At 41.2% G+C, this 12,248-nt stretch overlaps 1 protein-coding gene across 1 annotated transcript in view; it reads left to right on the top strand.

Moving 5' to 3' along the window:
• Window positions 1-2,379, top strand: part of LOC134586843 (trifunctional purine biosynthetic protein adenosine-3-like) — a 48,592-nt gene extending 46,213 nt beyond the window's left edge. Inside the window, exons 18-21 of the mRNA XM_063442719.1 lie at window positions 369-499; window positions 1,014-1,155; window positions 1,875-1,978; window positions 2,081-2,379. Of these exons, the coding sequence (XP_063298789.1) occupies window positions 369-499; window positions 1,014-1,155; window positions 1,875-1,978; window positions 2,081-2,263 (560 nt within the window). The 3' untranslated portion in view covers window positions 2,264-2,379. The remainder of the gene's footprint in view (window positions 1-368; window positions 500-1,013; window positions 1,156-1,874; window positions 1,979-2,080) is intronic.
• Window positions 2,380-12,248: the final 9,869 nt, after the last annotated feature.

Below are 12,248 nucleotides of genomic sequence, written 5' to 3'. Positions count from 1 at the left end.
TTGTTTAGTCTGTGTAACCTGTACGGATAACTCTACTGTTAAACTTTCAAAAAAGAAAAAAAGAGGCTGCTACTCTTGGGAATACATGCAACTATTGTGTACACTTATGCAAACTGTATGTTTTACATGCATTAACCCATCACTTTATTTTCTGTACTGAACCATCATATGCCTCAATAAAAACAAAGATTGACAAAAAAAAAAAAAAAAGACAGGGACCTGTCTTTCTTGCTTTTATTTGTTGACTATAGAGCTATTTTAATCTATAAGAAAAGGACTATTTTTATCATTATTAAATCAGAATGTTCTATACACTATATCATCATGTTGTCTTTTCTTTGTACTTTTATTCATTCTTTCTTCATTAGGAACTAAGCTACAGCATCTTATAGACAGCACCAGGATGCTTGGGAACTTGGCACGTGTGACCCTGGTGATCTCTAACCAGACTGGGGTGGAAGAATTGAAAAAAGCTGCCGGGATTGGAATTCCTACACGGGTATGCATTCAAATACTACCAATGCATTGACTCCAGCAGAAAGCCTTACCCAAAGCCAGACCAGGAATTATTCACAAGAGGCCAAATTTGTCTTGGATCAGCAAGATAACCAATTTGAAACAGAATTTGCAATTCTCATATTTGAGAACTGACTGCTGTTTGGTGTACCTAATATTTTATATACTAGTAACACAGTCTATAAAACACATTTAACAGCATTTTGAAATAGACTCTTTCTCGATGCCTTTAAAGCACATTTACAATGTTTATTTCTATGTGAAGATCAGATTCTTATTATCAGTATACATATTTTGTCTCCCATACCTGAAGCCTGAACTAATGTGCATGTTTAAGCCTTTTGTCACAGTGATGATCGTTTATCTCTCCAGTTTCACTTAAATCAGGGACGGTCACTAACTGGTGTCACAATATTAATTTGGGGCACACGCTCGGACCTTCCTGCTCTTATAGTACATTCGCAATGTAATCATGGGACATTTTATACTTCCTATAGGTAATCGACCAGACGTTTTTCAGCTGTCACGCTGATTTTGAACTCGCGGTGAGCAAAGTATTGGAAGTGTTCTCCATTGATCTTATCTGCCTTGTAGATTTCAAGAGGACTATGTCAGGTCCGTTTCTGGACAAATGGAAAGGTATTATTATCCTAAATTATATAGCACCAACTAATACATTGTGTAGTACTTCACAATTACTGAAACAAGGCTATACTCTAGAAAAGGGTAAAGGAATACAAGAGGAAGAACAACAGGACTTATGTATATAATAAAAAAAAAAGTCAAGTTCTGAAATGTTCTAGTTAAGCTAGTAAAGTGGAGTGCAAAAAATATATCTACAGTCTTTCCGCCTCTCTTCCCCCTTTCTTGCTTTTTTTCTTTCCTTTTCCAAACATTTTGTTTCTTAACGTGCTACAAACATGATGAAGCTTCAAGCTATCATCCTCTTGTAATTTGCTTTTACCTTGTGTTGTATTATTATCAAAAAAGAATTTTAATATAACAAAACACCATCAAGGTAACGAGCTTGGCGCATTGGTGTAATAAGTGTTCCATCTATCTCGCCGGAGATGGGCAATGAATGGTGGAGTAGGATATATATAAGAAGTTCTGCTTTAGAATGATCACGTTTTAGAAAATAAAAGATAAACTAATATAGATATAGGAGAGCAATTAGTCGTGGTATCCAAGAGAGCAGGAGAGATCATTCTGACTGTAATCAGGAGTATAGAAGGTTCTGAATCCAAATGGACTAATAAGGTCACCTGAGAAACAGTTCTTTGGAAACAGGACCAGTCTGTCCACTTATAATTAATCTAAAGGTATTCTGTTGGGACTAATCTTCTTTACATGTTTAGGGAAAATATTGAACACATACCGAACACTTTCACCCTTGTATAAAGTGGAAGGTGGTGTCCTAGCTGGAGCCAAAGTGTGTGGATGCACGGTTTGTTTCACAGTAGTGAGTACAACATTACATATTAATAAGACACATTACTCAGTACTTTATAAATCGGATGCAGTGTTTGCAAATTGTTAATCAGCCATTTTCTGGTTTGTGTAGGAAAGCTCAGCTCCGGGCCCTATGGTCCTGCAAGAGACAATAACTGTCCAGACGGACGATACAGAGATCACTCTGAGTGAGAGAATGCAAGAAGCACACCAGAGGGTAATCACCAAGGCAGTTCTTATTGTGGCAAGTGGTACAGTCAGCTTAGACAAAGATGGCAGAGTCTGTTGGAAGTAGAAACCTGAATCCCTATGAGTTGCTGCTAAGAGGATCATGGAACTGTTTCCACTAAAACCACCACATTCTACAGATTGCTCTGCTTCTGGGAATTCAGGCACTCTTTTTTTTCCAATAAAAAAATTACATACACACACATACACATACATATATATATATATATACACACACATACACACACTATATGGACAGACATATTGTGATAACTGACCATTACACCAACAGGGATTTTTATGTCATCAAATTCTAAATAAATAAGAAATTAATATGGAATTTGTTCCCCATTTTCTGCGACAAAAGCATCCACTTTTCTGGGAATGCTTTTCACAAGAAGGCAGGTAACGTTCTCGTGGCATCCTCCAAACCTAGACTCGCCAGTCAGACTGCCTAACAGAGAAGGGCAATTCATCACTCCACAGAACACATTTCCACGGCTCCAGAGTCCAGCGGCGGCCTGCTTTACACCACTTGGTCTGAGGCTTGGTATTGTACTTGGTGATGTGAGAGTTGCAGGAAGCCCCTCGGCCATGGAAATGCCGCACAGTTTTTGCGCGGATATTAATGTTAGTGAAAATGTAAAACTTCTTCAGCTATGGAATCAGCAGAGCGTTGGCAACATGTGTGCACCACTGTGACTTTACGTGGTCTTCTGCTTCGTGGTCGGTTTGCTGATGTTCCTAAACGCTCCCACTTTCCTAGAAAACCACTTACAGTTGGCCGAGGAATATCTAGAAAGGATAACTTTTTGCGAACTAACTTATTGCAATGGTGGCATCCTATCACAGTACCACGTTTGAATTCACTGAGCTTTTCTGAACGACCTCCCCCCCCACTAATGCCAATGCAGACTGCTTGGCTAGGTACTTGATTTTACACACCTGTGGTGATGGGTCTGACAAACACCTGAATACAATAATTAAGAGGTGTGTTTCCCAATAATTTGTCTAAATAGCGTGTTAGATAAATTTACAATATATATATATATAAATATATAATGCGCTATGGTCACAGTTTTTTTCTTGCTTAAAGGTCACTACTTTATTACAATTCAGAGTTCAGTGATTATATAGTATAAGTGAGAATTTAAAGGGACACTATAGTCACCAAAACAACTTTAGCTTAATGAAGCAGTTGTGGTGTATATATCATGCAACTGAAGTTTCACTGCTGAATTCACTACCATTTAGGAGTTAAATCACTTTGTTTATGCGCCCTAATCACACCTCCCGGCATGTGACTCCAGCTGATGCACAGTTTTATAGGCACATTTTTATAGAGGGTATTTTCCAGAGTCTTTGTGCTCTTTCATGATTCCCCACTTAGCTATTTCCACAGAAGGCTTCACCCTGCAGTACATCTGTAAAACTAGCCTAGGATGGATGGCCCTCCGGGCTAAAGACTCTTTTTACCGCCAAATTAGAATTTTCCTTGTATTTTATCCTATATAAGACTGTACTTGCCAGATATGTGCTTGATTACCAGTTAAAAAAGCCTGGTGTGTGTGAAACATGTTGTGGACTAATTTTATCATTCCTATTGTTCTAATAAAGGTTGGTAACTTTTACTACCACTTTTAGTACCATATACCTTTTTTCTTCCTTTTTATTTTTTTTTAACCTGTCATTCAGTTTATTATCATTCCAGTGAGGACCTCACAAAGTATCCTCGGTGGGGATTATACCACCCACGCTGATTCTACTGAGCAGGCTATCTGCTCAGTTAAATGTGAGTATTATTCTTTTTTTTTTACTCCTGGTTCTAATATTTTATACAGAGAGCACTAGTCTTGCACACCTTGCTTTTATTTTCACGTTACCTGCCGACAAGATACGTACCGGCCAATACCTTCCACCATATCCCTGAAGTGGAGGAATAAATCCACTGCAAGCGCTTCACACTAGAGCTGGTTTTAGCTCTACCGCATGTGAGTAGGCCATTTTGGATTTCCTCTTATTGAAGTTTTTGTTATATTTTATACATATTGCACTATTTGTACTCTTTCTTCTCTTTTATGTCCCTGGACTTCGATTACCTGGAAGACATATTTACCTGAAGATAAAGGAAAACTTTTATAGACTTTTCTACACTTTCATATCTCATCCTGGACTTTTTGCTTGTCTTTTATACTTATTTAAGATTTTAAATTATCTTACTGAAAGTGTATTATCGGTTTATCACTTGTCTTATTGAGTATCACCTTGTTTCCTAACCCCCTGGCGCACCCTATTGCTTTGTATTATTGTTTGTTCATTTGGGTTTTTAGGAGAGATTTACCCGTTTCGGTGTGCTGCCTTCCCCACCCCCAACTTAGCGCTATTCCATCTTTTGTGTCTTTAAAGACTCTTTATGTCTAAGTCACCCTGTACCCAAAAGAGTGCAATGCAGGCCCACTGCTTATTTGTGTGTTTTTCCCGTGTATTGTGTGTTTCTCCATGTATTTGTATGCATTATGTGTATTTTGCCTGTTCCCCATTTGAGAGAGCTCATACGAACAAAACCCGTTCATCTCCCAAACGGGCACCACCCTGAGTTCCCATTTAGAACATTCATTAGAAAGTTCTGAAACCGCAGGGGTCCCGCTGGCCACCTGGAAGTTCGCGCCCCGACCAATAGGAGAAGGAGCACCTATTCTCCCGATGGGTCGGCACGAGGGAGCGTAGATTGGTCGCTGCGGGGTGCAGGCGACCAATCAGAGAGGGAGCGCCTGTTCAAAAAGTGTTTCACGCCCTTTCCCCTGATTAAGTGGCGAAACCCTTCTTCTCCCTGAGCGCTGATTGGTGCAAATTGGTTTTGCGCCTTTCAGCTGATTGGTTGTTGCTTGGTTCAGGCACAAAGTTTGAATTTGCCGGACTAAACCAAGCAACCCCCTGGAACTACTTTCGGGATGTACAGAGCATCGAGTCCAGACTATGTACGAGGGAACAGACCTGTGTCCCAACGTACAGGGATAGTGGTATAATATGTAGGGATAATCGTGCTTTGAGAGTAGACTTTCATCACACCCTTACTTAAAAAGTCTATATGGCCAGCATAGAACCCTTTCAATTTGTTTGACGGTTTTAATAAAGAGGTCCTATCTTGGACATAATAGATTAGCAAAAGCAAGAGTTCAATGAATGCATAGATCTATTGGAATATCCCTTTGGTTCATAAAAATATTCTGTTTTTTCGATTCACATAACCACAGCAATGACTTAAACGGATAATCCAACCTGCACCAGGACTACTACTGCTTTTAGAGCAAGCAATCTGTACATGCAGAGTTTTAGTATGCAGAGTAATCTGCATTGCAACACATGCTTTAGGCAGCCTGGCCGTCTGTTCTGGACTGCTGAACGTTCGTGCTAGGAAAAGTTAAGTCTTGTCCCCACACACCAAGCTCTGATGACATAGTCCACTTCTACCATTGCAAACAGCACGCTTGCATATTTATAGTAGATGTAGTAGATGTAGTAGATGTATAGTAGTTATTTTTGGGGGGGTTGGGAGAGGGAGGGGGGAGGGTTTCTCTGCCACCTTTATTAATGTGATCCCTCCCAAAATGCTCTAGTGTGATGATATAGATGTGGTATGAATCCAGTTACACTAGATTTGTTCAAGGTGGATAATAAAAATGAACCTGGACCAAGTATTGCAAACCAAACGTAACCCTCTATGTGCCGATATATTTATTAATATTGCAAGATGACTTGAGAACTTGCAGTGGTGAAAAACAGTTGGAATAATGCTTTACAGAAGACCAAGACGGGGCTTGTGACCGAAGCTGATCAAACGGCATCTAAGTTTTCTCTATTCCTTGCCAATCATGGCAGCATCACTTATGGGTAATATCCAAGCTCACAGAAATATAGGGTGGGAATAGAGAAACTGAGGGGGAAAAAAAGAAAGAAAAGAAAAACACTATACAGAAACTCATGCTGCAAAGAAATTTTATAGCAGTGGGATAAAGAAACCGTAGACAGAACACTCTTCCCAAAGGAGGTGGAAGAAGAGACCGCGTCCAGTTTGTAGTGTTTTATGAACGTCATCGGTTGCTCTGCAAATCTCATCATATGGAACCACTGCCCAATTAGCCCATGAAGTCAACAATGCTCTGGTAGAATGTGTTCTTTTCTTTATTGAAGGAGACTGACCTTTAGAAACATACGCTTTCCTGATTATTAGCGAAATCCAACGTTTCAGTATAAAGAAGCTGCCTCACCGCGCCTAGCTCCTGAAGGTAGAAGAGTTGGTCAGTCTTTCTGTATGACTTAGAACAAAAAAGGTATTGAGACAGACAGTTCTTAACATACAAACTTTGCCACCTAACTTCATTATAAGATAGAATGATGGAAGGACCACTTCTTGAGAGAGATGAAACCAGAGAGCCCACCTTCAGAAGAAATTCAGGTTTTGGTCTCACACCCTATCCTGATAGACCTGTAGGCAGGAAGACATGATAGGAAAGGCTTTAATCTCCGAAATTCTTCTTCCACAAGTAATAACCACCAAAAACAGTCTGGTAAGTCAGAAGGGTACTATCCAAATTTTCAAGGGGAACAAACAGATCAGTCATGTAATTGAGAACAAGAGGAAGGTCCCAAGGAGTAGTACCGGATCTGGAAGGAGATCAAGCTGCCTTGAAGAATCTTGGGAACAAAGGATCCGGAGCCCATGAGATATTGCATAATGCTGAAAGAGCCGAGGACTGAAATCTAAGAGTCCTGAAGCTAAGGCCTTTGTCCAGACCTTCTTCCAGGATCCGAGTATTGCAAGAAGTCAATGTTCTTGGCCGATGCCCATTCTCTGAATATATCTCAGATTCTATGGTAGCACGAGGAAGAAGAACACTTCCTAGACTGCAAAAGGGTATTGACCACTGCTTCCGAAAGGCCTAATTGTCGAAGTCTTTCTTTTTCAAAACCCACACCCCCAACGAGGTGTTCTGGATGAGGATGGGAGATTGGCCCCAGAGTCAGCAGATCCTTCATTATCGGAAGAGGCAAAGGCTGTTCCTGACACATCATGGTTGATAGAGGAAACCATGGCCTTCGAAGCCAGATTGGGATTATAGCAATTACTTTTTTCCTTTCGTCCAAACCTTCCGCAGGAATCTGGGTATCATGGGTAGGTGAGGGAACGCATAACCCAGATTGAATGACCAAGGAAGGGAGAGAGCATCCTGGCCCATTGCCCGATTGTCTGGACAGAGTACTTCTCTACCTGAAAATTCTGTTAAGTTGCCATCATGTGGATGTGGGGTATGCCCCACCGATGGGCAATCCATGATAACTGCCTGGTGAAGCCTCCATTCTCCTGGAAGAATTTCTGTCCTCCCGAGGAAGTCATAGAAACATAGAAACAGACGGCAGATAAGAACCATTCGGCCCATCTAGTCTGCCCAGTTTTCTAAATACTTTCATTAGTCCCTGGCCTTATCTTATAATTAGGATAGCCTTAGCCTATCCCACGCATGCTTAAACTCCTTTACTGTGCTAACCTCTACCACTTCAGCTGGAAGGCTATTCCATGCATCCACTACCCTCTCAGTAAAGTAATACTTCCTGATATTATATTTAAACCTTTGTCCCTCTAATTTAAGACTATGTGCTCTTGTTGTGGTAGTTTTTCTTCTTTTAAATATAGTCTCCTCCTTTACCATGTTGATTCCCTTTATGTATTTAAATGTTTCTATCATATTGCCCCTGTCTCGTCTTTCCTCCAAGCTATACATGTTAAGATCCTTTAACCTTTACTGGTAAGTTTTATCCTGCAATCCATGAACCAGTTTAGTAGCCCTTCTTTGAACTCTCTCTAAGGTATCAATATCCTTCTGAAGATACGGTCTCCAGTACTGTGTACAGTACTCCAAGTGAGGTCTCACCAGTGTTCTGTACAATGGCATGAGCACTTCCCTCTTTCTACTGCTAATACCTCTCCCTATACAAGCAAGCATTCTGCTAGCATTTCCTGCTGCTCTATTACATTGTCTTCCTACCTGTAAGTCATCCAAAATAATCACCCCTAAATCCCTTTCCTCAGATGTTGGGGTTAGGACTCTATCAAATATTCTGTACTCTGCCCTTGGGTTTTTACGTCCAAGATGCATTATCTTGCACTTATCCACATTAAATGTCAGTTGCCACAACTCTGACCATTTTTCTAGTTTACCTAAATCACTTGCCATTTGGCTTATCCCTCCTGGAACATCAACCCTGTTACATATCTTAGTATCATCCGCAAAAAGACACACCTTACCATCAAGACCTTCTGCAATATCACTAATAAAAATATTAAAGAGAATGGGTCCAAGTACAGATCCCCGAGGTACCCCACTGGTGACAAGCCCAAGCTTCGAATATACTCCATTGACTACAACCCTCTGTTGCCTGTCACTCAGCCACTGCCTTACCCATTCAACAATATTGGAATCCAAACTCAAAGATTGCAGTTTATTGATAAGCCTTCTATGTGCAACAGTGTCAAAAGCCTTACTGAAATCTAGGTAAGCAATGTCTACTGCACCACCCTGATCTATAATTTTAGTTACACAATCAAAAAAATCAATAAGATTAGGCATGATCTCCCTGAAGTAAACCCATGTTGTCTCTGATCTTGAAATCCATGTGTTTTTAGATGTTCAACAATCCTATCCTTTAACATGGTTTCCATCACTTTCCCCACTACTGAAGTAAGGCTTACTGGCCTATAGTTGCCCGACTCCTCCCTATTACCTTTTTTGTGAATGGGCACAACATTCGCTAACTTCCAATCTTCTGGGACTACTCCTGTTAACAATGATTGGTTAAATAAATCTGTTAATGGTTTTGCTAATACACCACTAAGCTCTTTTAATAGCTTTGGGTGTATTCCATCAGGTCCCATTGACTTATTTGTCTTTACTTTTGACAGTTGAAATAGAACCTCTTCCTCTGTAAACTCACGTGTAATAAAAGACTCATTTATCCTTTTTCTTAACGGAGGTCCCTTTCCTTCATTTTCAGCTGTAAATACCAAACAAAAATATTCATTGAGGCAGTCAGCTAGACCTTTATCCTCATCTACATACCTTACTTCTTTTGTTTTTAATCTAACTAATCCTTGTTTTACTTTTCTTTTCTCATTTATGTATCTAAAAAAAAGTTTTGTCCCCCTTTTTTACTGACTCTGCTATTTTCTCTTCTGTGTGATTTGGAAGCTCTTTTAACTTGCTTAGCCTCTTTCGGCCTAATCTTATAGGTCATTCTGTCTTCCTCACTCTGGGTTTTTTTTAGAATTACTAAATGCTTACTTATTTTTTTTTTTTTACTATTTTGGCCACATCTGCAGAGTACCACAGTGGTTTCTTGAATTTTTTGCTTTTACTGACAAGCCTAATGCAATTTTCTGTTGCCTTCAGCAGGGCAGCTTTTAAATAATCCCATTTCTTTTGGACTCCATTAAAGTTGCTCCAGTCTGATAATGACTCCTTTACACATATTCTAATTTTAGAAAAGTCTGTTTTTCTAAAGTCTAAAACTTTTGTTTTTGTGTGGTGTGACTGTCACTGTTATATTAAACCACACTGACTGATGATCACTGGATCCTAAACTTTCACCTACAGTAATATCTGATACCAAATCTCCATTTGTTAACACTAAATCTAGTATGGCCTCTTTACGAATTGGCTCCTTAACTACTTGTTTTAGAGACAATCCCAGTAGGGAGTTTAGAATATGTGTGCTCCTGGCACAAGTAGCTATTTTTGTTTTCCAATTCACATGAGGAAGATTAAAGTCACCCATGATGATAACTTCCCCCTTCATTGTCATTTTAGCTTTTTCTTCAACTAGTAGAACTCTTCAATTTGTCCTGGGGGCCTATAAATCACACCTACACGAATTACTGTGTGATTACCAAATTCTAACATAATCCATACAGACTATGTTCGCCTCACTAACCTTTATGAGGCTAGATTTTATGCTATCCTTCACATACAGGGTCACCCCTCCCCCTTTCTTGCCTTCCCTGTCTTTTCTATATAAAAAGAGTACCCTGGTATTGCTATGTCCCAGTCATTATTCTCATTATACCATGTCTCAGTAACAGCGACTAAATCTACACTATCAGTTGCCATTATTGCCACAAGTTCATGGATCTTATTCCCTAAACTCTGAGCATTTGTAGACATGACTCTACGCTTATCATTTTTTAACACACTTGCTACAGGCACCTTCTGTCCTTGTTTTGGGGGACAATTGGATTGATGTTTTATCACCCTTTTGCACTCCCCCCCTCCTAATTTAAATACATCCTAGCAAAACCTCTGAACTGCTCACTGAGAACATTTGTTCCCTTTTGAGAAAGATGCAAACCATCTTTTTTGTACAGTTTATTTCCATTTCAAAAAGAGCTACTATGAGCAATAAAGTCAAATCCTTGCTCCCGACACCATTCACCAAGCCACAAGTTAAAGTCCCTAATACGCATCAGCCTGTCATTCTGAGTGTTATGCACAGGCAGAACTTCAGAGAATGACCGTGTGGAAGCAACCTGCCGTATATCATTGGCAAAAACCACTAAAAACTTCCTTAACCTCTGAAACTTCTTTGCAAGCCAAGTCATTTGTCCCTAAATGGACAAGTACATCCAATTCCCCTTCCTGCTTTGCTTGCTTAACAATATTACAGATACGTCTCCTGTCTCTGTGAGCAGTAGCTCCGGGAAGACACCTCACAAGACCACCATTGTCCATCTCCACACCTCTTATGATGGAATACCCCAACAACAACTGCTTTCTATTAGGCCTCACCATAGTCTTCAAGCCTCTCTCCACACCACCACTAGCCTCAGTGCCTCTCTCCACACCACCACTAGCCTCAGTGCCTCTCTCCACACCACCACTAGCCTCAGTGCCTCTCTCCACACCACCACTAGCCTCAGTGCCTCTCTGCACACCACCACTAGCCTCAGTGCCTCTCTGCACACCACCACTAGCCTCAGTGCCTCGCTGCACACCACCACTAGCCTCAGTGCCTCGCTGCACACCACCACTAGCCTCAGTGCCTCGCTGCACACCACCACTAGCCTCAGTGCCTCGCTGCACACCACCACTAGCCTCAGTGCCTCGCTGCACACCACCACTAGCCTCAGTGCCTCGCTGCACACCACCACTAGCCTCAGTGCCTCTCTGCACACCACCACTAGCCTCAGTGCCTCTCTGCACACCACCACTAGCCTCAGTGCCTCTCTGCACACCACCACTAGCCTCAGTGCCTCTCTGCACACCACCACTAGCCTCAGTGCCTCTCTGCATGACACCATTACACTCTGAAAGTGCAGAAAATGAATTATGTAGAGCAACAGACTGTGCAGACTGGTCATTCAGTAATGTTCTCTGAGCCCGGAAGGATGGATGGTCTTCAGACCTTGGAGACTGTTCATGGCCACTTTCATCAAGTGAGCTAGTTCCTTCAAGCGCAATCTGCTTCTTGTGCCTCCTTGGTTGTTCACATACGAGGCAACCGTTCGCTTGTCTGTTGTGATCAGGACCCAAGATTTTTCGATCAGAAGGAATTCCAAGATGGCTCTGGAAGAACGGACCCGGCTCCCTGACTGAGACCGCATGCCTATCAGGCCGGATACAGTATTGTTTCTGGTTACGAACAAATGTATACATTATTTGTATATCGTTATGGCAAAGGTCACTGTCTGACAAGGAGCCAGTCTAAGTGGCATTATAGTTTGCAACCCCTCCCCCCCGCAATTAGGAATAACAAACTAATCTCGTCAGGTTGGACGTTCTCGGTACCTACTTAGCCACCTTAAGATCTCCCCATCTAGCCTATTAAGCAATATTAGTACTCTACTATATTCCGTACGCCGACTCCTCAGGACTTGTTTAACCCGGCATAAACAAATCACTGGACTGACCCCTATCTCGAACAATACTGGACCCATGCTCAGCTAGGCTGAACACACTGTCTGACAAGGCATGTTTCACGGCCGATCTCCCCTTTAGAGCAGG

Source organism: Pelobates fuscus, chromosome 1, assembly GCF_036172605.1.
Source record: "Pelobates fuscus isolate aPelFus1 chromosome 1, aPelFus1.pri, whole genome shotgun sequence".
In the NCBI taxonomy this organism is placed as follows: Eukaryota; Metazoa; Chordata; class Amphibia; order Anura; family Pelobatidae; genus Pelobates; species Pelobates fuscus.
This window is presented reverse-complemented; position numbering and strand designations above follow the sequence as displayed.